This window comes from Dermacentor albipictus, chromosome 8, assembly GCF_038994185.2.
Source record: "Dermacentor albipictus isolate Rhodes 1998 colony chromosome 8, USDA_Dalb.pri_finalv2, whole genome shotgun sequence".
In the NCBI taxonomy this organism is placed as follows: Eukaryota; Metazoa; Arthropoda; class Arachnida; order Ixodida; family Ixodidae; genus Dermacentor; species Dermacentor albipictus.
Window position 1 is genome coordinate 127,638,869 of NC_091828.1, and position 26,011 is coordinate 127,664,879.

General features: G+C 45.9%; 1 protein-coding gene across 1 annotated transcript in view; it reads right to left on the bottom strand.

Annotated features, from left to right (window-relative positions):
* Positions 1 to 599: 599 nt before the first annotated feature.
* Positions 600 to 26,011, bottom strand: part of LOC139049165 (DNA topoisomerase 2-alpha-like) — a 29,464-nt gene continuing 4,052 nt past the window's right edge. The window contains exons 3-10 of the mRNA XM_070524435.1: positions 25,681 to 25,929; positions 23,260 to 23,454; positions 17,207 to 17,554; positions 14,684 to 14,974; positions 12,120 to 12,662; positions 7,519 to 7,836; positions 4,985 to 5,367; positions 600 to 3,564 (exon numbers count right to left, since the gene is read on the bottom strand). Coding sequence (XP_070380536.1) covers positions 1,845 to 3,564; positions 4,985 to 5,367; positions 7,519 to 7,836; positions 12,120 to 12,662; positions 14,684 to 14,974; positions 17,207 to 17,554; positions 23,260 to 23,454; positions 25,681 to 25,929 — 4,047 coding nt within the window. The 3' untranslated portion in view covers positions 600 to 1,844. The remainder of the gene's footprint in view (positions 3,565 to 4,984; positions 5,368 to 7,518; positions 7,837 to 12,119; positions 12,663 to 14,683; positions 14,975 to 17,206; positions 17,555 to 23,259; positions 23,455 to 25,680; positions 25,930 to 26,011) is intronic.

The window sequence follows — 26,011 nt, forward strand, 5'->3', positions numbered from 1 at the left end:
CTTCTAACGTATCAGTGTAAACGTGGCTGCTATCGTTGCCGCTGGCGATTTGTTGCGTGCCCACGAGTGCAGACGAGAAGAATCGAAAGGTGCGCTTTTTGTTGTTTTTGTTGACCACAACCATTACAAACCCTTCACATAATAAAGGCAAGTTTGGTTGTAGCCTTTTTTCTGTCATGGAAGTGCGGAAAGTGATGGAAAGAATGAAATGGGGCATCTGCTTAAGAATGTTTGGTGCATGCAGACCGCTTGGTTTGTCTTGAAGAGGACAGATGGTAAGGGCGCTCATTATTATCATTATGACTTGGCAGGCGACATATCGCTGCGGCAAGTTTGGGGTGCGATCATTACTTGGGAAATAAAAAAAAATCGAATTTTGATGACAAAATTTAGTGGTGCGATCATTATGCGAGTAAATACGGTACTTAACCAATTGACAGAACGAAGCATACATATAATTCACACATTTTTCCCCTGACCACATCCAATGTGTATGTTTAGAACAAATATTGAATTTAACAAGTTATTTTCAAGTGCCATGCAACTGCGCTATTACAAGGTTTGAATGAACAGCTTGCTCAAGAGACAAAGGGAGCACACAGTATGCACGAAACATTTATTGTTTTATACACTTAAAAACATTAAAAACACATCAGAAATGAATGCATTTCTCATGGAAAAGCCACGAGTAACACCGTCTTAAATAAGTGTACAGACCTCCTAAATGCTCACTTTGAACTGTAGTGATAGAATACGAAGCAAAATACAATGTCTAATGCATATCAACATAAAAAAATATCCAAGTGACCGTCACCAGTATATGCCTCATTTCTAAGAATTCTAGTGCTTCGCGCAGTAGCACATCGGCAGAATAAAGGAAAATGGCATGGTATGGTCAACAATGTGGAAAATGCTGGACAGGGAAACGTGTAGGGCGGTACAGTGTGCTAGAAAGCTTCAGAGGCCAAATGGGAAAATTATACCGCCATTCAGTGAGCAGCCATTAGCTAAAAACATCACGCAGCACAAACCCTCTCACATACACTCTGACAGGGCAGAGTTCTATACACAGGGCTTAAACCAAAGCAATTCCGAAGTCCCAGCATCCTTTGGAAGCACAATGTGCATTCCTTGTGGATCGGAGTTTGTTGGTAAGGGGAGGAGCAAGTAACACTTACCTAAAACAATGAGTTATGGTTTGCATTAGATGCTATATTTACACTGTGATAGTATAGGATGCACATCGGTCAAAGTTTGTTGTCAGCACCGCAATTAAGAAATGTGAAATAGCAACAAAAGTCAGTTTCACCTATGTTTCGATATATGACAATAGTGAATTTTGCAGTGTTTTTCAGTTCAAAACCGCCTTCAGTCAACAGAAACAATTGAGAACAATTGTTTGAATATGAATGGTCCTGCACCAGCGCCAAGAAATACAGAGGATGCCAGTTGCAGATGAAATGTGCACAGTTCAGTGAGAAACAATAAAATATAATGAAGCTGGCTGTCAATTTTACACACCAGTATTACAAAATGCACCACGATGAATACTCCCACGGAGCCCCCTCCTCTCCCTCCACAAAGCCTTTCTAGTACACCTTACCTACAGATGAATGCTAAACAGGTTAGCCGCACAAAGTGGAGAAAGAAAAAAAAAAGAACAGTACAAAGTGGAGTCGTCCTGCTCCATCTGGCAAGGGGTAATAGGTGGAATGTAACAGGACAAACGACAATGCAAGGAAATGAGAGATAAGACTGTGCAACACACCTAAAAGCAAAGGCTTAAAAATGCTTAGCGTGGGAGACAGAACAAAGAAAGTGGAGGTACAAGTCAAAGACATAATTTAAAAGTCATCTTCACTGCTGTCAGTGCCAAAGTTGTATTTGACCGGCGCCTTGGCACGGCCAGTTGTCATACGTGGTGCCATTGACCCTGCAACGTCTTTATCTGACATTTTGTCATCGTCATCCGAAGATGTGGCCTTCTTTGATTTCTTTGCTGGCTTTGACTTTTTGCGCGCCCCATCGGAATCAGAGTCCGTGACCTTCTTCTTCCGGCTTTTGGGAGCTGTTGGTTTTCGTGCAGGAGCTGCCTTTTTGGGCTTAAAATCGTCGTCGTCCAGGTCAGACGCGTCGGAACCACTCATGGCTGGTTTCTTCTTTGATGCTGCGGGCTTGCGAGCTGCAGGAGCCTTCTTCGGCTTAAATTCCTCTTCGTCAACATCGGATGCATCGGAGTCGCTCTGCGCCGGCGGCTTCCTCTTTGGTGGCGCCTTCTTGGGAGCAGGTGCCGATTTTGGTGCAACACGTGGTGGCTCACTGTCTGACCCACTGCCCACACTTTTATGCGAGCCAAGAGCCTTTGAGCCGCTTGCCGAACCACTTCCACCAAAGAGAGAGTCAAACGCCGTCTCAGAGTTGTCCTTCCCACCTTGGCTGAGCCTCTTTGTCAAGGGTTCTAGGTTGCTATCGCTGTCACTGTCAAATGTGCCGCGGACACGGCCATTTTCTTGGCCATCCTCTGTTGATGCTGCTGGTTCCGATGGCCGAGACTCCTCCACGTCTTCGAGCACACCTTCGTTGACCTTTGCTTCACCCATGTCGTCATCGTCATCATCCTCATCGCTGTCGTCAATCTTGTACTTTGGCCGTGCCAGTGCCGCTCGCCGTGAAGTCTGTCGCTCTGGAGGTATCTTCGGCCTCTCCTCATCATCGGAGCCAAAGCTCTTTGCTGACTGGTCAGACGTGTCCGATCCTGACCAGCTTCTGCGCCGCTTCTTCGGCGTCCTCTTCTTTTCGCCCGTGCCCTTAGAAGCACGCTTGCGCACTGGCTTTGGTGCAGAACCTTCGCCATCATCTCCTCCTCCTGCCCCACTTTCACTCTTCCCTTCGTCAAACGACTTCTTTGGTTTGCGCCCAGGCCCAGTGCCTTTCTCAGATTTCTTTTTGGCCTCCCAGTCTACTTTGGGTTCAACGCGTTCTCCAAACGGTGACGGTTGCGTTTCGGCCTCCATTTTCTTGGAGCCACCCTTAGGCCGGCCACCTTTGCCGGACGCCATCTTGAGACCCACCGCTTTGGTCCCCGTGGAATTTTCGTCGTCTCGCTCAACCTGCTCCACTTCATCCAACTTCGTTGTGAATGCATTCAGGTCTTCGTCCCATAGGTTCTCAGGAGTCTTGCGGCGGAGTGTCTCCACCTCTTCTCGCTTCTGGTCTCGCTTGGCCAGCAGGTCTTCCTTGCGTTCCCGTGTCAGGCTCCACATTGGCATGCCCAGAAGGTAGTTGTAGCTCGCACTACCACCGTCCTTGTCCTCGTCTTTCTCGTCCTCCTCATCGTCCTGTGAATCCTGCTTGTCCTCCTGCTGGGCCTGTTGCTTCTTCCACTCGACTATTGGATCCGGGTCATATCCACGCTCACGCAGCGTCAGGATCATCTCCTTGCGGCGCCTATTCTCTATCTTGATCTGGTTGTCGATCTTCTCGAGGATGAAGCGTGCCTGGTTCTCTAGCTTCTTGGCCTCGGCTGACAAAAGGCCCATCATGTATGCCTTACGCTTCTTGTACCTGCGGCCAATAAAAGGCAAAGAATGTCATGAGAACAGACATGCAACACCCAATTGCTCAGCTACCCAGATTAGATACACGAATCGTAGTCCACAGCCCCACAAAAACAAGTCAGAGCAAAGCATGCACTGGCAATGTGCCAATTTTTGCTGTCACCAAATCAACCCCCTTTCAATAAATTCACAAAACTGGACCACTTCACGAGCATAGTCATTATATTTATCACTTTTTTTTTCGTAGTAAGCATTAGGCACTAAACATCAAAACTTTAGAAGCAATACTGAAAGCCTCAGAGTGCCCTAAATAATTAATCGTAATAAATTTTCTATGGACCACATTCGGTTTCTTTTCCTTGATCATCTGGGAAAAGAAACCGAAACTGTTTTCTAAGATTAGCCATGGTTACGTAGGGGCGGAACATTGTGATGTTTTGGCCCTTGCTAATTAGGACAAGAAATCTAGTCAAATAACTAGGCTTGTGCAAATATCTATCTTTTTTCGTTCAAAGCGAACTCAATGCAAATGATAATTAGTATCACATAATTCCGAAGCGAATAGGTTGAATAGGTATGGTATTTGCATAGAACCTTGACATTCAGAGCCAGATGTTCACAACTCTAAGAAAAGTTGGTTCTATGCTAGCTTTGGTGTGTCTCGGAGACATCGCGTCAATGTGCGTGTTTGTGCAGCTTCGCATCTGTGTGATCGGCACCCATGTTTGTGCAGCTTTGCATTTGTGTGATCGGCACCGCCTCCTGTGCCTTTGCCAGAACCAAGTGGCACGAAGAAACATGGTTCGTTTGTTCATGGGATATTGCCGCATCTTTGTGCATGTTTGTGCAGCTTGGCGTTAGTGTGATCAGCGTCACCTCCTGTGCCTCTGCGAGAGCCTAGTGGAGCGAAGAAACATGGGCTCGTTTCTTCTGTCTCCATGGTGAACTCAGTTGGTGGAGATCATTAACGTGGTGACGCCATTGTCGACTGTGTATGAAGACGACACTCTTGCCCAAATCTAAGCAAATATGATCGCCTCCACGCAATGCCCTGCCCTTGAAGGCAAGGTATTATTAGGGATTTCCTTAAGTCGCTCTAAACCTTATAAATTTCATTTTTCTGACTTCAATCTAGCGGATTATTTTTCGGTTCTCGCGAGTTCCGAAAAATCGGTCAGTTACTGTATGCTACAAAAGGTAGGCCAGCAGCTGTCTTAATGTTATTTTGGAATATGTTTTGCCCTAAACTCAACGCAAATTAAAAAAACAAGAGAACCTGAAAATTTAATTGCTGTCGATATGACAAGTGTAAACAAGCTCGAAAAATTGGGCACCTTTCAACAGAATCATAAAGGTTGGTAGGTATACAAAGAGCCTGTTCCGTCAGACCTCCCTGTGATGCTGCCCCTGCGAGCCTTCCCACTCACCCTTCAAGGCGTGTCTCGTAGAAGTCCTTGAGTATCTCCTCAGGTGTGCGGAATGTGGTTAGAACACCCTTGGAGTCGAACAGCACCATGGACGAGGTGGTGAACGAAGTTTGCAACTTGAACACCTTGTGCAGACCCTCGTCACGGGCCTTGGACAGCTTCTCTTCACTCATGGTGACAACGAAACGCACAGTGGTGTCCGTGTGGTACTCCTTGTAGTCGGTGATCAAGGGCGGCACCTTTTCGCTGCCGTGCAGCATGGCCTCGAGCACCGACTCCTTGTACGCTTGCGTCCACGTGCGGACGGGCAGCTCGGTGATCTCAATTGTGGTCGAGCTCAGGATGGCCACCTCGCCACTGATCAGGAAACGCTGGGGCTCAACCTGCATGTGTGGCAGCGCTTGCATCATCAGCACAAGGTCTGCTCGTAGGCACAGACCACCTGTACCCCTACAGCAACACTGCCTGCTGAACCACAACCATAGTTTCCAACAAAATCACTACAAGGAACTTAGTCATTCACGGTAACGATTTTAACAATGCATTACAACAGTGGTTCACGGCCCTAGATGTGTCCGGGACCCCTTGCGGACCGGTGGAAGTGATGGGGGACCCTTTGCAGTGATAGGGCTAGGGTCAAAGGTTTCTTTTCGATGAACAAAAACAACGTGACATGTTTTTTGTTTTCTTGTTATCTTGTGCGGATTGCTGCCGCATTTCTGGAAGCAGGTCCCGGAAGTGGGAATGACTCAAAGCTAAACTGGACTTCGAACAACACAATTAAAAAAAAAAAAAAGTTTACGGTCTTGTGAATATCAAAATTTTCAAATACGAATACTTAAGCTTCAAATATTGAGTAATGATACGCATGTGCATTTATTAGCAAGTTGGGTTAATTTGATATGTTAGAACATTGCAATTACATTGTCAATGTAACAAAACTAAAGTAGAAAGCCGTTACACAAAAACGTCATGCATTTGGCTCATTTTAACTTGGAAAATTGAGTAATTCCCCACTAGGTGTGCTCGCCAACCTGTGCCTTAACTCTTTCCATACCACACCCACTGGGCATCGTTAGCCCGCTAATGATGGTTTGAAACGTCGCTTTCAAACCACTCATGTTCACACTGCACTATCAGAAGTGAAGGAGAACTTTTTTTTTTCTCTAAGCAGTTACATTTTTTTTCTGTCAGGCGGTGATTTATGTATGTTCTTGTTCACCTCAATATTCTTGCCTGCTAAGTTAAATGTCATAACTTGCGACGATCACTGTACTTAGAGCATACTGTACAATACAGCATAGTTCGAGCTGTTCTTTTTCACAAGCCCATTTGCAGTGTTTATGGAAATTTGTGTGTTCTTCTTAACTCTAGGTACTGAAAATACAGTCGACTCTCATTATAATGGACCCTGATAATCCAACAAAAACGGTCCGTATCATCCGAAGTCCATAATATCCAAAACGCCTCACTTCCATAACTTTCATCGCAATGTCTAACAACTGTATTGCAAAGAGTGAGCGACGAACGTCAAACGTAAGAAACACAAAAAAGGTGCAGTTTCGCCCGAAAGGCGATGCATCAATTGTGATAGCAAATTAAGCAAAATAAGTGCAGCAGCAGCAGCGAGCAAATTGACCTTCGTATTGTCCACAAACTAAACGTCAAAAGCACAGCGCATACGAAGCCACAGGCACTGGGCGTGGGCGCGCTAATGAGCTGCGATCGCCAGCTGACCCTCACAAGTCAGTTCTCAGCCCGCATCGAATGGCAAAAGTATGTTTTATACAACCGATTTTGAAAAAAATTGACAATAATTTCATCCGCTGCAGCCGATAGTCAGTTGTAGTGCAGTCTGTTAAAAGCGAACTTCGTTGCACTAATAAAATAGGTAGAACAAACTAAGGCTGAAATATGGTAGAATAAGGTATGGTAGAATAAGAACTTATACATTTTCCCTCCCCACTTCATCTCTAAACAATGTGATCACGAGCTGAAAGTTCTTGAAATGCGCTGTCGTACTGATATCTACCGTAATTCATTTCTTCCGCATGCTTCCGCACACCGGAATAGGCTTCCCAAGAGCATTGGTGAATGTAAAATGTGTTCAGAGTTTCTCTCTTTATTGTCTCGCAGTCTGCCGTAGTATATCATCATCCCGTTTACTTTATATCATTTGGCTGGCATTGTACTTCATGCGAGAGTGTATCCTTTCCATTTCTGTGTTGCACTTTTGCACCGCAGTTCCCTGAAGATCGTTTTGCCGTCGACATGACTCATCAATGTTATGTATTTTGTTACTTTTACCACCTGTGCTTAGCTTTTTTAAGTTTTTATCACATGTTCATTTCCCTCCAATTGTCCCCCCCTGCAATAATGCCCTTTTGGTGCTGCAGGTACTTGTATAAATGTTGTATAAATGGTCAGTTATATCCAAAAGGCTGTTGTACGCAGGTCCATTCTAACGAGCGTACTCTTTATACCCCTCCTGCTCAGGCCAATTGCCTGCAGCTTCTTAAAATAATGGGTCTCACCTGGTCCACAGATCCTCGGAAGTTTTTGAACCAGGGCTTCATGGGCTTGGGTTCCTCGCCAGCGATCATCCTGCGCAGGTTGGCCACAATCTCACGTGGGTTGTAGTTGGGAATTTTGGTGCTCCAGCCAGTGCCGATACCCTCAGCACCGTTCACCAGGACCATAGGAAGCACGGGGATGTAGTACTCTGGCTCTATGCGTTGGTTGTCGTCAAATAGATATTCCAGAACGGGGTCATCTGATGCCGGCATGATGAGGCGTGCCAGTGGAGATAGCATTGTGAAGATGTATCGAGGGCTGGCTGCATCCTTGCCACCCTACAAAGGACACCGGCAAGGAATCGTCATGCAAACTGCAAATCCAAAGACAGCTGTGTTGCCATTCTAAAAGAAATCCTGCCCATTGGTATAGGCAGTTTGTATGACTGTGGTAACTGTAACCAGCACCCTCGAGCTGCAATATTTAGCCACAATTATATATGTAATCTTCACATCGATTTTTTCTCTATGCACTTAAGTTTGACCTTATACTATGTTTCATACATAGTAAGCCACGCTACAGAAGCTACACAAGTCCGGCCGTAGAAGTTTTTATCGTGCATTTCGCAGTTTAGCTACTTTTTATGTGTGATGCTTCTAAAACTACACCTTCTCAACATGAAGGTTACATAAAAGCGTGGGTTATTTGTGCCCCTCTGTGCTTTCTGTACATGGCATACTATGTCATTGTAGTGAGCAAGAGCCATGTGTCGTGGCCATTACAACATACCATTCTATTCGCTCAATGGTATATATGCTCAGATTTGCAATGCCTTCCACGTAACAATTGTCATAGAGTCAAATACCGGCACAACGAAGCCCACTTCAAAAAAATTTTAACCACTATGAAGATTTTTTTCATTCCTCATCAATGTCCCATAGAAAATAATGCATCGAAATTCTCGCCAAAACAACCTACCTCGTGGACACATTTACACTTCAACAAAGTTTTTACGGAGCAGACGTGAGCAAAATTATTTAAACTGTAGCTCATCGAAACCCCTAAAACTGTTTTTTCATGCCTTGACAAGCCCTGGATTTTAAGGGGCTGTGCTGCTACGGAGGCAAATACGGTAGGAAGAGAATAACGGTGTTCCAGTGTGCTAATATGGGCGGTTCGAACTTTTTTTTCGGATGGTTCATTTTTCGTCATCGGAAAAAGTGCCAAACCACGCTGCTTCAAAGAAAATAGGTGCCTTCCTGTGAAGTACCGTATGTACTCAAATCTAACGCATACTTTCTTTATAATAAAATGGGTCCAAAAATTGTGCAAATTGAATCGAGTAAGACCCTAAATCAGCGTTACCATATCGCCATCAGCATTTCAATATGGCCACCTCGTACGTGCTTCGAGCCTAGCTGTCATAGCTTACAGTGCTGTAGTGTGTGAGCTTAGGCAATGCTTCCTTTGGTTTAGGTTAGTGCGCCATCTGTCTTCCCGTTTTCTATGTTTGCTCTTATCAGCATGGAAGTGCCAACCGCAAAGACATGTCGAGTTCATCATCAAAATCGATCACATGTGCGGAGATGGACGGAAATCGGGCCGCATCACAGGCGTTAAAAGTTTCCGAAACTTGCGCGCGGGACTGGCACTAAAAGGAGAGGCGTTCTACACCGGCGGCTGCTACGTACGGCGCGGCCCATATCTTGTAAGCGATCTGTGACGGAAATACGCATCTAGGCGCACCGTGCTGTGTTCTCGTCACGCAGTTGGCGCCGAAGCGAGGGGCCGGACAAAGGCCAATTCCCTATCTGCTGCTACCGCACTTCTTCACCACAGCATTTAAAGAGTTTCCGCGGTCATTGAGTGAAATGTGTTCATGTTTGCTTGTGTGTGCATGACACCATGCTTGTTAATTTAGTTAATAAGCGATGTTTAAAAGTGTATACGGCCGATAAAACTACCATCTTTATTTTTCGTACAGCTGCTTACTAATATGCTATCGTAATCAATGCTTCACTTTTCGAGCGAAATTGTGACTTTTTTTATTTATCGCAACTTTAGTACATTGGAACCAAATCTTTTGTTTTCTCCAAATGAGAAAAAGTTGTATGAAAGAATGAGGTGCACAGTACTGTAAAGGACTTTTCTTCCTTTAGGTCACGGCAAACGGTTGCGGATTACAATCAAGAGCGGTTTTCTTTCCCCCCCCCCTTTTTTTTTGGTCACGAAAAACGGTTGTGCATTACAATCGAGGGCAGGTTAGAATCGAGTAAATACAGTATGTGGCTAACACTCGGGCATGGATGGGTCACCTGGGCCATTTTCGGAGAATGGGTCGACGCCTTCGACCGGAACCTGAGCCGGCAAGGCCGAAAGGCTTGTCTACATTTAGACAATTGTTCCGCCCGCATCATAGAGGATGTCGAGCTGGAAAACATGCAGTTAAAGTTATCCCACCAAATTGCGCCTCTATCATTCAACCCCTCAACCCAGGGGTCATTCAAAGCGTCAAGCGAGCCTACTGTGAGCGCCTTATTAAAAGGCTGTTTCTGAACACACAGTTGGGCGCAAAACAAAACTGGACCTCTTTATGTCACTCCAAATGATTGCAGCTTCGTGGTGCGCAACGAGAAGCACCATAATCTGCAGCTGCTTCCGCCATGCTGGGTTCACTATGCAGGCTGCTGAGACTTTGGACTCTGAGAATAAAGGTAGCAATAGAGACGGGTCACCGTCTAATGAAGCCACAGCCGCGTGGGGCAGCCCTGCAGGAAAGTGGAGATGTACCCGCCGATGTACATCCAAACGAGTACATCCAAGCCGACTCGTGCGTGGTGGTGCGGAAAGAATTGACAGACCAAGAAATCCTGAAGAGCGTCCGGGAAGAGACTGCTTCGTCAGACAAGATGAAACAGCCACACAACGCGAGGCCACACCACCGACTACATCGCAAGTCATGGATGCATTTGACACAATCAGGCATTGCATCGTGTCCCAGGATGACGATAAGACAATGGCTCTGCTGGCAGCGTGCGAGAGTTGCGTTGTGCCATCGCTTGGAAAAAAGCGCAAACAAGCTAAGCTGACCGATCTTTGAAATTAAAGCTCGCTTTTTGCATCAGTGAGCCACGAGTCGCCTACGTATTTAATAATATCACGACAACGAATTTCCGTGACGAAATTTTTCGCGTGCCCTGTCAATTTTGTTGTAGCGGGATTTAACTATATTATAACACAGAAGTATTAGATCTAATGCTACAGTAAAACCTCGTTAAACCGTACCCGCTTAAACAGTAGTTTCGGTTTAAAAGTAGTAAATTTAATTCCCCGACTCAGCGGTCATTGAACCTAATGTATTTTGTATCCGCATAAACCATACCAGCTTACTGCGTACGCATCGGTTAAAACGTAGCGTTTCCACTTTTCGTCGCGCAAACACGGCGGTGCGTCGTCTCCATCGGGCGGCTGGGCAGAACAACAAGCCTCAGAGATCGGTACAACGGCCTCCAAGCGCCCTGTGCGTTTGCACGTGAAGCCGCATCAACATCAACATCGTTTCGACGCCACATGGACGCTGTGCCAGAGAGCGTTGTGGCGTCTTGCAAGCGAGGACTCGTGTCATGCCGAAGCTAGGATAAAAAAGACGCCGGGTGCTCAGCATAGAAGAAAAATTAGACATCGTCCGTGCTACCGAACGTGACACGAAGGAGTCGGCGCTGGCCCGCGACATGGATCTGCTGTTGACTACAGTGTGTGGCATTTGGAATGCGAAGTTGCTCGGCAGCGCTGCTGCGACCGTGAAGAGATGTCGGCTACGAGGTTCGACTTTTCACCATCGTTGCCGCTGTTGTTGCCAAAGTGTCAACTAGCGACAGTGATGAGGACGACACGGAAAGCGACAGCACGGGCTATTCAGGCCTGACAGTGGCAGAAGCTGCGCGTTACGTCAGCCTCATGAATGCGATCGTCGCAAGGAGAACAGGGGCGCGATAACGTAACTATTCCAAATGAAAAGTTTTCCGAACTCCGGCACCCGGCAATGAAAAAGACGCCCCGGGACTTATGCAGCACTACTGCGTGCCTGCACGGAGAATACGTAACGCCAACGAGGAATCTGCCGTGCGAGTGTTTGCCGTGAGGAGGGGGGCTGGCTGAGAAGCTGGCACGCAGCTTCAGTAAGTTTGAGGCCGCTGTCGTCGTGCTAGGCCGCCGCGACATCAAACGAAAATAACACTTACGTCCCGCAAAGTGAATAAATACTGCATGTTTTTTCCCCTTTCATCGCACTCTCTCTGAGTCCCGTTTTCGACAGGTAAGTAGGCGATCTCATGCTATTTCGCTTAAACAGTACTATCGTTTAGTACATACTTTTTCCGAGCTCCGGCCGACTACGGTTTAACGAGGTTTCACTGTATATCAAATTACATGATGCATATCTATAACCTTTCCTTCATATTGTGACATGCCTATTCTTTCTTGTCCCGAACACGGGCAGTGAAAGAAATCTCTCTAGCCTTATAGGTGCTGCTCGCTATGTATGAAATGTAGTGTGGTCAGTTACATGAGTAATTTGACTGCTGCGTTAAATTTACTCAAGCTGCAGAAAGGGACCGTTTACCTGGAGGCGCGTGCCAAACTGGCCAATGGGCTGCAGCAGGTTGATGTTGTTGCTGCCCACGAAGTTCTGCGCCAGGTTGATGATTGTGGACATTAGGGACACCTCACCGTGATGGTAGGCAGAGTGCTCGGCCACAGAACCCGCCAACTGCGCCACCTTGATTTCCCGCTTGTCGTTGCGCTTGAAGCATGTGTAGAGGACCTTACGCTGGCCCGGTTTGAGACCGTCGACGAGCGATGGGATGGAACGCTCATTGTCCATATTGCTGAACAGGATAAGTTCCTTGTTGACAAAGTCCTCATAGGTGATGTTACGTGTGTCCTTGCCATACAGGTAGACCTCGGGAAGGCCCAGCTCGCGGCGTTGCTTGCGTTCCTCCATGCCATTGCGCAACCACTCCTTGCGTTGCTCGATCATCTTTTTACTGAAGGCCAGCTCAATGGCACGATCGTCCTCACCACCCTGGTACTTGAACTTTATTCGGTGCCTAGCCATGTCAATGAAGTACTCTTTCGCCTCCTTGGCCGTGCTGGTGCCAAGACCCTGTCATTTCACAAAGGAGAAACAAAATGCTTTAAAGGCAGATCACGAAAACTCTGATTACTCATCGTGTGGTTATGCCACAACATGCAATCATCTAGCGCTACGAAATATTATGCCAGCTTATGTGTTCTAGCATGGCTACGTCAGTCACTTTTCCTGGACAGCATGTTCCACTGCCACTCACACTTGAGTTTCTGTGACTTCACACTTCAGAACACCAAAATGCTTCATAACACATTTGAAAATTCAAAATAGGATTCATAAAACCAAGATCAGCATAACATCATTTGTGGTATTCATTTGCAACGAGGATGAGGATAACAACACAGTGTGACCACACCAAAACAATGCATGTTGATTTCATTGTCAGAGGCATTCCAATTTTGGTCGGCTTTTTCCTATTCTGACTGACGACTGATGCATTCAGGAATGCACCAGCAAATATGAATAGAATGTATCTAGTGTCGTTCCCATACCAGGACAACACGACACAGTAGGATGTTCCATCCTCTATTCAATAATCTGTATTTCTGGCTGCTTCCCGACAATGTTTGCAGACGAAAAGGACTTGTAAAATGATGACTTCTGAGTTGGGCAATCTGTTTCTTTTCGTTTGCTCACCGCAAGGCTTCAAGTACATACATGCAATGCATGTGGACTTATAAATCTGTACTGCAAAACAAAATTACATTGTTAAACACAACATTGTTAAATAAGAACGTGGAATGAAAATGATTTGTAACCTTGAGAATTTGTTTAAACTGAAGTTCATTAAATAAACGTTCAACCTTAAGTTGCCAATCGCATGACTTCCGGAATGCCAAACAGCCAGGGTATACTTGCCTATACCCAGTGCTGGTCTAGCCAGTTTAGGATTTGGAGCAATTTTTGGAACAGGAAAAATGTTCTAGAGCAGTTTAGGACCAGCCATATCAACATTTTGGAGCAGCTTTGAAGAAGACAAATTGGTCTTTTTGGAACACTTGGAGTAGTACAGCAGTAATTTACAGCCATATGGCAAAGCCTGTTATTACTGTGCAATCAGTAAGTGCTGCTCAACAGAATAGCTTCAAAAACAATTCTTTTTCTTCCGCTAACACAATTCGTTTAAAAGGAGAAGCTGCAGGCTATCCAGATCGGGAGAAGGACGCCGCTTCAACATAAGGCACAACCACTCGATTGCCACCGTCGTCAACCTCTTCATCACTACAAATTGTGCCAGCTGCATGCACACTCAACAGTAGCTTGTTCTTCTGCAAAAGCAAATAATCATCTAGGTAAAAAGTTGTGGCTTCCATAATGATAATGAAACTAGAGTGTACTAAACGGAACCACCCCACCGACACCGCACGCTCATACTTGCGGTGTTGTGCAGCAGCGTCTCACTCACCGCATCTGCAAGCTGTCGTAATGTCTCCACACTTTTAAATGTCGGAAAATGGCGTGCTTATCTATTATCTTGAATGGGCAGCGTGTTCCTGCCTTCTGTCTTCATCATATTGCGCTGCCCCTTCGAGATGTTCAACCAGTACCAACTCGCCCAAATGTCGATCATTCTACTTGTCTATTATCGAATAACAATAGGGAAATTCGAATATTTGACTAGTTTCCATGTTGTTTTTATTTATCGATGCAGGCAGCAACATTACGCATCACAGTGACGGAAATCGCGCTGCCACAAACACATGTGAAAGCTGTTAGCGAAAATCGCTTTGCGACGTACACAGCAGAATGATTTTTTTTTCGTCATGTGAAACAGCCTTATGAGGTACCGTGGCTGTGCTGCGAAGGCATCCAAAAAAACAATTGTTGACAGCAGGTGCATAACCCTACTGAAAACGTTGCATTGCTGTGAAAACACAAAAAAAAACGCACTTTTGCATAGTTGGCGCAAATGGCACTTGAGTGGGCACAGAGAGAAGTAGGCAAGTTGCATTACAAAGGAAATAAGCTCTGATCATTACTGCTTCAGTGAGTCCTACTTAACGGTTGACTAAATAAACCGTGACAGAGGAGCGCACCTTATAGTACTTCACTTTCCAGCGTTGCCAGTCATCAGTGTTTGTCTTCCACTCCTCAAACTCTGGCAAAGAGTAGAACGACAGCTCAGTCTTGCCCTTGGTGGCCTTAACAATGGGAGTAATGAACTCCTCGAGGAATGGCAGTTTCAGCAGGGACGGCCAGTTGTGATGGATAAAGTTGATCAACAGGCCCTTGATGTGCGAGCCGTCCTGATCCTGATCAGTCATGATCATCAGGCGGCCATAGCGCAGAGTCTTCAGGTCCTCCACGGACTCATACTTTTTCTTGTACTGCGCACCAGAAAAGAAAGTGAGGTAAGCGGATCTGTGCTTTTGAACAGAAGGATTGCTGCTGCATACAGTATACTTCCAGTAATTCAACAGCAGTTGATTTGTTTGTTCAGTTAATCTGTTCCCGATCGGCACTTATGCACTTCTATGGGCCCAAAGTTTCGTTATTTCGATCCTAAAATTGGCCTTCATCAGATCATTCAAACTTGGCCAGTCAGCATGCATGCGTCTTACACCTATGGTAACCAAAACAGGATGCTTGTATGCTTTACTACGTAACACAAATGTACTGCGAGATGAAGCAGACTTTAAAAAAAAACATGAGGCCGAACACATACTTTGCAATATGTATTTTTCTTGCTAAAAAAATTGGGTGCACATAAAAATTGGGCCCTCATTTGATTCAGAGGTATGTTAGAGTCTGGCAAGTACTGCCAAATGAATTGGCAGTGTGTTTTGACATTTTTTTTATGCACCTAGTTTAATTCGACCCATCAGATAATTCAATCCATTTCATTGGTCCCAACAGGGTCGAATTACCGGAAATCCACTGTATGTAGCAATAACTCAGAATTCAGATTTTGCAGAAGCAGAAAAAACTTCTGAGTTAACCATATGTCGAAGTACCAAATGTATCGAGAAAACAGTGAGCAAATACTTGATACATCATCCTGCCTTTGTTTAATGAGAATATCCACAACCTTCGATATCTTGCTCAAAATGAGCTCAGAAGCTGCAACTCTTGTCTTGTGACAGGTAAGCACTCACTGCAGCATGAGGCACGTTTCTTCATCCAAGTAGATGTGCTTAGCACTACCGTGGGCATATCATTCATTTGCTGCCAGTGAGCAGGTCGGCAATTGAATTTATTGCAAAGTGCTTGGCAGATTTAATCATTTTGCTTTTTCATTCTCAGCGGCTTCTATCAGGTTTCTGACATTGCAGGCGCCCCATAAACCAAAACGAAAACACAGCTCACTCCAACCACTGCAGATGAATATGTGGTTGCTATCGACATGATCACTGATGGCGACCACACAGTTCCGAAGATACGTGGCCAATGCAGTATCATGCATGGCAATAAGTGTGAGAATGAAAAGGCGCAATGTTGTTCCTGTACAGTTCCTGCTGATGACCATGGCAAGACTCTGCGTTTCATTTCAGCTGAATGCTAGTACCTCTATTGCATCACACTTTTGTAGTTCTGGATGCACTCTGAAGATCGTCCCAATTAATTGCTGCGCAGCAAAATATGTGTCAGTTAAGGGGCATTTGATGCCATTAAATAATGCATGCACTTGTCGTGATTAGAGAGTAAGTTGAACTTACCAGACTTTCCAAATTAAGGGGAGACACTCCTCGAAAAAACATTTCTTTAATATTTGTACTAGAGATTTCAAAATCCCCCCACTTATAGAGCATTTCAAGCAGATTTCAAATACATCATTAGGTTCTATGTAGCTGCTACAGTTCTTGAATGAAGTCCTACACAATGGCAAAATAGGGTGATTTTACGGGCAATTTGCTGTGTAAAGTTTTTACAATACACTTTGTGCTGTAGGTTATTTAGCTCTTTGTAGACCGCAAAGTGCCGATATCTATTCATACAGCGTGTACATTTAGTCGAACTATAAAAAAAATTTGGACATTTCCACTAATTTTTTTGCACAATCACATGAAAATAACCTCATACACTTACAAGTGTCTTATACTAACGAAATATGGTATACATTCTCTTGAAGATATGTACACTGCTAATATCTACTTGAAATTGCAATATCTCTGAGCAGTAAGTTGCAAAAGTACATTGTTATATTTCAGAGAATTGAGAAAAAGATTAGTTGAGGTGTTCTAATTTTTTTGCATAGTTTCAGTAATTGCACATACTGTTTGGCTAGATATCAGCCCTTTACGATCTACAAAAAGCTAAACAAGCTACAGCACGATGCTTTTTGTGAAAATTTATGACATAAAAAGGTGCCCGTAATGATGACTATACTTTGCCATTGTGCATCACATGACTTTAAAACTATAACAGCTACACAAAAGATAGTTCCATATTTGAAATCTGCATAGAAAACTCTATACTTGACTGAATTTTGAAACCTCTAATGCAAGTAATAAAAATAGTTTCGAGGAATGTCTTCCCTTAAAAAGGACTGAATCAATGACATTTCATGGCAAATTGGTACTTCTAGCACAAGTGACCTAATCAGGATTATGCAAATGTACCTGCAGGCCCATTATCTTGATGACATTGTTGATCTCAGCATTCTCAAGGATCTGCTTGTGGGTGGCCTCGCGAACGTTCAGGATCTTGCCTTTGAGCGGAAACACGCCGAACTTATCCCGGCCAACCACTGCCAGTCCTGACACGGCCAAGCTCTTGGCCGAGTCTCCCTCAGTAAGGATGAGGGTGCAGTCGACAGAGTTGCGGGTGCCCGCGTCATTGGCATCCTCTAGCTTGGGGATGCCTTTGAGCTTGGAGTGCTTCTTGGCCGAGCACTTCTGTCCAAGCTGCTTCTGGGCCTTGAATTGGACCCACGACATGACGGCCTCCACCACACCGCACTTGAGCACCTGCAAGCCATACACAGCACCTCTGTGGTAAAGACTACTGGTGAGGCACCAGGGGCAATGGACTATGATGTCTTGTCTACGTATTCCTCACTTACTAAGAACTATGCCAGTAAGGCCCTGGGCTGAGGGCTTCGAATTTATTTTTATTTGATAAATAAAGCATCCTCTCTCTACCATAGACATGGTACAGTCGACTCTTGTTAAAACGGACCCTGATAATCTGACAAAAACGGTCATTTTATCCAAAGTCCGTAATACCAGAAGCGCCTCACTTCTGAAACTTTCATCGCAATGTCTCCCAGCTATATTGCAAAGAGTGAGTGACGAACATTCAAAGTAAAAAAACAAACGAAAAAAGTCGCAGTATCAATGTGATAGCAAATTAAGCAAGATAAGCGAACATAAGCGAAGATAAGCAGCAACAGTGAGCGAATTGACCTTCGTGCTGCTTATCGCTTCAATGCGAACTAAATGTCGACAGCACAGCACATACGAAGCTACAAGCAGTGGACGCACTTTGTACACGTCGCGAATCGCTTTCAAGATACGGAACCTGCATGGGTGAGCACTTTGTCCACATCACAGATCGCGCTCAAGATACAACACTGTGACAGCCGCCGGATGTCAAAATAAACGATAGTGTATCCACCAAACAGCAGTGCCTTCCTAAACAATCATCAACGACAACATCGATTAAGTATTACAACATGCCACATATACATATTGCCACACATGCGCCTTGCAGAATGTGATAACCATTGCTATATAATTTATTTTATCTTTGTTTTGCCACACGCACGCATTGATCTGGTTATCTTACTTGCTTTATTTCTTACTTGGTTGCAGTGCGGTTGATGTATCCCCGGCCACAAGCCTGATATCTTTTCTTTCTTGTAAAATAAAGATATAAAGTAAAACCTCGTTACACCGTACCCGCTTATACAGTAGTTTCATTTTAAAGTAGTAAAGTCAAATCCCCAACTCAGTGGGCATTGAACGTAATGTGTTTTGTATCCGCATAAACCGTACCAGCTTATTGCGTACACATCCATTAAAACGTAGCATTTCTACTTTTTGTCACGCAAACCCGGCGGTTTGTCATCTCCATCAGGTGGCCCCACAGAACAGCAAGCCTCAGAAATCGGAACAACGGCCTCAAAGCGCCCTGTGTGTTTGCGCGTGAAGTCACATCAACGTCATTTCGAAGCCGTGCCAGAGAGCGTTGTGGTGTCGTGCAAGCTAGGACTTGTGTCATGCTGAAGCTCGGATAAAAATGATGCCAGGTGCTCAGCATAGAATAAAAATTAGACATCGACCGTGCTATCGAACGTGACCTGAAGAAGTCAGCACGGGCACGCGACAGGGATTTGCTGTTGACTACGGTGTGTGGCATTTGAAATGCGAAGAAGTTGCACGGCAGCGCTGCTGCAACTGCAAAGAGATGTCGGCTATGAGGTTCAACTTTTCGCCATCGTTGCCTCTGTTGTTGCTGAAGTGTCGACTAGCGACAGCACGGGCGATTCAGGCCCGGCAGTGGCAGAAGCTACGCATTACGTCAGCCTTATGAATGCAATCGTCGCGACGGGAACGGGGGCGCGACAACGTAACTCTATTCCAAACGTAAAGTATTCCAAACTCCGGCACCCAGCAATGAAAAAGGCGCCCCGGGACTTCTGCAGCACTACTGCACACGTGCACGGAGAATACGTAACACCAATAAGTAATCAGCCATGCAAGTGTTTGCCAAGAAAAGGGGCCGGCTGAAAAGCTGGCACGCAGCTTCAGCAAGTTTGAGGGCACTGTCGCCGTGCCAGGCCGCCAGCATCAAACGAAAATAACACTTTTGTCGCGCGGAGTGAATAAATACTGCATGTTTTTTTTCCCCTTTCATCGCACTCTCCGAGTTCCGTTTTCGACGGGTAAGTGGGCGATCTTATGTTATTTCGGTTAAACAGTACTAACGTTTAACGAGGTCTCACTGTACCATATCTATTTGAATCTAGGCCGATAGTTTTTTTCAAATAATCATATACATTCAAACCTTGATATACAGTCGAACCTCGATATATCGAACAGCGCGGTGATTGCAAACTAGTTCGATATAGCCAGAATTCGATATATAAAATCACGTAGAAAACGCGTCAAAAACTAGCGCAAATCAATCAATGAACCAATCGTGGCGCAATAGATACTCACATGACGCTTCAAACAAAGTATTTATTTAGTTCGCTGAAAGCACTGAAGCAGCGTAGCCTGCTTCATATTGGCAACCACGTGCTTGACCACGGCGTCCTCAACATAGTCCAAACGATCCACAAGAGACAGTCCAGTGCCTTCTATTGCCCCGCAGTAGCGGCGTACAACTGCCAAAGCAGCTACAGCCTCAGTTGCAGTCAGGAGCGGGGCAATATCAGCGCTTGCTGGATCAGCCTCGGCAGCGTCTTCGTTTGGCCGCTCAGCAGTCACTTCTGCCGCGATCTCCACGTCTGTTAACTCCGCCACTGTTCCGGTGCTGTCGTCACCACCAACGAAGTCCGCAATGCACATGTTGTGTGGCTCAGCACCGACAAAGCGCTCCAACTGGCTCCACGGCCGCCTCGATCACGCGCACACGGCGGGGTTTGCCGTGCGCGTGTGATCGAGGCGGCCATGCTGGCTCCAAGCCGCCGCGTGTGTATGCCGCTACGTTCGAATGGCGCCCTTCGATATATCGATTTTACATCCGGCCCCGTTCGAAATAAAGAATTAAAAATGCATGCGATTTTCCATGTGATATAGAAATTGTTCGATATACGCAATAATTCGATATATCCGTGTTTGATATATCGAGGTTTGACTGTATCAAACACGGATATATCGAATTATTGCGTATATCGAACACTTTCTATATCACCTGGATAATTGCATGCACTTTTAATTTTTTATTTCGAACGGGTCGGACGTAAATGGGCATGTCGAACCCCAGACCACATGTGCTCTGTTGACAGGTGGCGAGCTTTCCCGCAACACCCTCGAAGAGAGAGGTAGCGCAATGAGCGTTCCCAACTGCCGCGCACTATAGCTGTACACATCGATCGTGCCGAACGCACCATTTGAAAGTAGCAGCGTACACACGCGGCTGCTTGGCTAGTTTGACAACGTCAACGACGCATTGCATTTGCCACACTGACTTCTCCTCGGTGCCACACTCTATGCCTACCACGCCTTGCGAGGACTGGCAGTTTGCATCCACAAAGACGCACAACGGCGCGCGCTGACCGGGCTCACTCATAGACGCCTTGACAGATGCCACTTAATACTTTATTATTGACAGTGTTTGAAAATGCCTCGACTGACGGACATGGAGATCGCAGCAGAAGTAGCAGCTAAACGAAGATGCTGCCAAGGTTGATCTCGCCAAGCGCTGATTTTGCCCCGCTCTCGACTTCAACTGGGGCTGTAGCTGCTTTGGCCTTTCTACGCCACTACGGCAGCGCAAAAGGGGGCACTGGCGTATCGCTGCAGTACTTTCAGCCAACTAAATAAATACTTTGTGTGAGCTTCAAGTGAGTATTTACTGCGCCACGATTGGGGATCGTTGTTCGGAGCAAAATAAATACTTTGTGTGAGCTTCAAGTGAGTATTTACTGCGCCACGATTGGGGATCGTTGTTCGAAGCACGTGTTTGGCTGCACCACGCGCGATTGGCGTAGGCCGCGTCAACTTCATGCGGCTGACAAAGTCGGCGTGGCCTAGGTCAATAGCATGCGGCACAACCAAATGCACACTCCAAACAACGAGCCCCTATCGCGCCCGTGGTTCATTTAATGATTTGCGGAAGCTTTTTATGCGTTTCTTAAATGATATTATATATCGAATTTTGGCTGTACAAAACTATTTCGCGATCACCGTGCTGTTCGATATAGTATCGAGGTTCGACTGTACCAAACTCTAGGGTCAGCTTAGATACAAGGATTTTAAAAAACGGGTCAGTTTGTAATTGAAAATGATAAATATGGTGCATAGCTAGCCCTGTCTAGAAAAGTCAGTATCGAAGACACTACTAGCCACGTCAGTAGCCAACCGAAGTATACGAGAACATCGCCATTTTGACCTGTGTCATATTGGTATGGTGGCTAAGTACCAGCGTGCGGCGTGACGTCATCATAATGGCACCAAACAGGAAATACCACAAACGAAAAGTTGTGCTAGCCGTAGCGTGTTAGATATGGCGCCGTTTCCTGAGGCTACTTCGAGTTCCCCAGACCACATCGAATCGCAGCACAGCTAATTGAGGAATGCAGAAGCAGGAAAGCACATTCCAGAGGAGCGCCCAGGCAAACAAGTTGAAGGCCACAAGACAAGTGCAAACAAGTTTGCAGCCAACAAGGTCGTACGCCGCCGGGATTAGAAGGGGTCCTCGGACAATAGAGCCCAATCGTCCCCCTTCGCCTTTGAAGAAGGCATTTGCCACCACCGCGGAGCCGAGCCACCGGGAGCAGGTGGGCCCTCGTACAATGGAGCATGAGCGCCCCCCCCTCCTTCTCCACCTTAGAAGAAGTGGATTGCAATTCTGCGAGGCAAGAGCGCAGGGAGATCAAGTGATCAAGCAAGGGGGCCCAAGCGGCGACTCTCTTCGCCGGGTATGACACCATCGCACGGGCGCCTACCATTGGCTGAAAGTGGCGTCATCTGAGCGGACTCTCCAATTGGTCGAACATGACGCGACTTCCAGTGCTCGAAGGGTTTATAAGAAGCGTTCCAGAGAGACCAGAGCATAGTCCCTGACTCCCTGTTTCACCTCTCTCGAACTTCTTGCCGCGGGCCGCAGCGTCCGAGTTGCTGCCGGCCCGTAATGACTGTACGACTGTTACTTGACTCTCACCTCCTTGTAAATAATGTAAAATAAACCCTCCCAAGTTTGGTTTTCATCCCGACGTCCGTCCTTCAACCCCTACAAGAGGCACTGTCAAATGTTCAAGCCAGGCGGGATATCAGCATCAATGAGAAAGACGTCCGTCGTATGAGGGGGCAACGGGAGACGCTTTTTGCGTGTGCCGCAGCAAGGAGATGATTGTGATAAGGAAGATAAGCGCGCGATAACAGAGAAGAGCTGATCACCGCATTTCGATGCGTACGAGCAGTGCCGCACTGTCTGTGCATGCGTGGGCACGACCGCAAGCTTACGAGGCTAGCAGTGATGATGACATAGAGTGAGCTCGGCATGTTCATATTAAATAAATACTGCTTTCATTTTGTGAGTGCTGTCCTCACTTTTTTGTTTAGCTTACATTCGAGGGAAGGTATTTTTTTCTTTTTCTTCTTTTTTTTCTTTTTTCTTCTTTTTCCCCTGGCTTCGGACATTCGAGGGTCGGCTTAGAACCTGGGCCAGTGTAGACTTGAGTAAATACGGTAATGGCAGAATATAGTGAAATGAAGGTGCCTGGCAAGTCTTGCAATAATTGGTGGTTTCTCCCAGTGTCTACGCGCCTCTTTCCTTCATGGTCGCCTGAAGGCAGCGAAAGTGACAAGGTGCCAGCAGCAGAGTGCTGCATGATAATTCCATGCAAGTAAAGACGATGCATGCGCTGTGCCTGGTTTCCATGTGCATCTCTCTGTCATTGCCATTCATTCACTCTAATGAGCTGCCGTGACTCATCAAGGTGCAATAAAAGTGAAGAAAATGCGCACCGATAAATGCAAGGTGCTTTCATCCTCAGACTCACCTGGTTGTTAAACTTGTCACTGAGATCACATTTGGAGCCAAACTTCTTGACCTGGAGGGTCATGTTCTCCTTCGTCTGGGAGTCAAACGTGGGATTCTCGATCAGGCAGTTGACAAACACCCACAGGTGGTCCTTGATCTGCTTGTTCTGGATCTTGACACCAGCCTTGTTCTTCTTCTTGACACTTTCGAGCACCTGGATGGACAGACAAGGCACTCTGTCACCACTGGGATGCACTGGCAACACAACTGCCATGCAGCCAAGTCCAAACAAAAGATTAAAGGGATACCGTATTTACTCGCATAATGATCGCAATTTCGTGTAAAAAAAATTGACGCAAATTTAGGGGTGTGATCATTACATGGGTTAAATTTCCCGGGAAAATATATATATATATTTTTTCATCCTGCATTTCCCGAAGGATGACAACAGTGCTATAACAGTGCGGGACACAAAAACACATATGGTGGCCAGCAGAGCAAGCCGAATGCACCGAACAAGATTTTTGTTCTTCTTGTGAGTACATTACCCGCATTGAAAGAGTTTCTTCCATATCAGTAACGAATAATATTGTTACTATCGCCAAGTTTGCAACAATAACATAGCCATGTCCACTTTGAGGGCACAGAAACAGAGATGGGCGCGCATAGCTGCCAGTGACACAGAAGCACATGGCGGGCATGCTGTGGAAACTGCGGCATTTGTCTTCACTGCTATCCTAATATGGCACGTTTCCACTAAGGGTGAGCGAATATCTTAGCTGTGTTACAAGCGTCTGCATATGAATAGGGTACACTTATAACGTATCAGTGTAAATGTGGCCACTATAGCTGCCGCTCGCGATTTGTTGCGTGCCCACGAGCGCAGATGAGAAGAACCGAAAGGCGTCTTTTTGTTGTTGTTGGCCAAAACCATTATAAAGCCTACAAGTTTTAGGCCAAGGCAAGTTTCGTTGTAGCTTTTTTTTTTTCTTTCATGAAAGGAAAGTGATGAAAGAAATGAAATGGGGCATCTGCTTAAGAATGTTTGGTGCGTGCAGACCGCTTGGTATGTCTTCAAGAGTCGTTCACGTAGCATTTGACAGCCTTCGATAGATGGTAAGCGCAATCATCATTAGCTAGCCCTGGCACACGACATATCGCTGCAACAAGTTTGGGGTGCGATAATTACACGGGAAAGAAAAAAATCTAATTTTGACGACTAAATTCAGGGGTACAATCATTATGTGAGAGCGATCATTACGCGAGTAAATACGGTACTAAAGAGAAAATTAATTTGAGTTGTAGCCACCGGACGCAGAGCCACAATGCCCCAAGCAAACAGCAGCATCTTTCCAGCGTCGCTTTCGCACTTCGGCGCCGACACGTCTGGTGTTGAGCGCGAAAGTGATCGTATCTCGCATATCCGGAGGCAGTTAATTGAGATACCGGCCCCTTTGCACACATCTATGTCCGGCACCAATCCGCATGCGATGACTGTCGGGTGGCACTAAATCTAGCGTTCTTGAAGCAAGGAATGCGTACACTTTTAAAATGTTTGTGCCCTTTGAGGTGTATAATTGTCCCAAAACAATAATCGTCACCTGCCTTGCTTGTTTCCTTTCTTGAAAACTCGGCGCTCGCTACTTTCCGGTTGAGAATGCTGTGTCACGCTGATAACGCGCAAGCCGTTCGTGACTTGGAAGTACCAGGCTCACAGTGTTAAAGAAAGGAAATGCAAGCAAGACAGATGACGACTACTGTTGTGGGACAAGATAAGCCCCAAAAAGTATTAATATTTTTTAAAAGTATATTTCCGGATGATCGCTCAATCACGGCTTGATGCATGACACTCCATGCTGCGACCACCATTTTAATCACCATAAACAATTCCACGTAGGTGGGACATGAATGTCCTTGTTCTTGCTGCATTTTTCTCGCCGAGGCGCACTTACACACTGCACTTGGTGAGTAAAACAATAACAGCACGCCGCCGCTTCAAACGGGCTAACAAGAAACAAGATGGCAGCCATGATGTGTTTCCGGCGCAATCGCTTCTGACGCTTGGTTGTTTTTATGAACAAAAACGGAGGCACTTAAGTGTAAGTGCAAGTGTAATGTGGTGGTATTTTACGCAATTTTAGTGCAAAGCAATCACATTTGGGCACATTTTGGAGCCTGCTAGTCTTGCTTGAGTAGGCAATACACGGGATTACATTCAGGAAAATTTAGTTGATGCGGGACTGTAGTACAGCGACATTTCATTGTCAAGAGGTACGAAATGCATTAAATCCTATGGGCATTTGCCCAGGATACGAAAATATTTCGCAGTAGCGGGATTTCGTTATCGCAGGTTTAGACTGTATAATTGGTACTTTTACATCATGCAAGTCATATGGCCTTGATTCGGCGCTACTAAGCACTCCAAGTGGTAAAGGCTAACCTTCTTGACAATCTGATCTGCCACATAGTCGACGTGGCTGCCACCTTTTGTTGTGGCAATGCTGTTGACAAAACTCATCTGGCGGAACTCCCCAGCCTCGCTGAGCGTGACGGCCACCTCCCAGCGGTCGTTAGCACTCTCGTAGACCACTGTCAGCGGGTTGCCTGCCTCGTCCTCCTTGTCTTTCACGAAGAGCTGCACATAGTCCTTGAAGCCCTTCACGGGCAGCCGCTTGCCATTCAGGTAGACCTGAACATGACCATGTCACACTGCTTATTCACTTGGGGTCATAGCTTTAGTACAATGTGCCAAAGAACTTCACTAGACAATT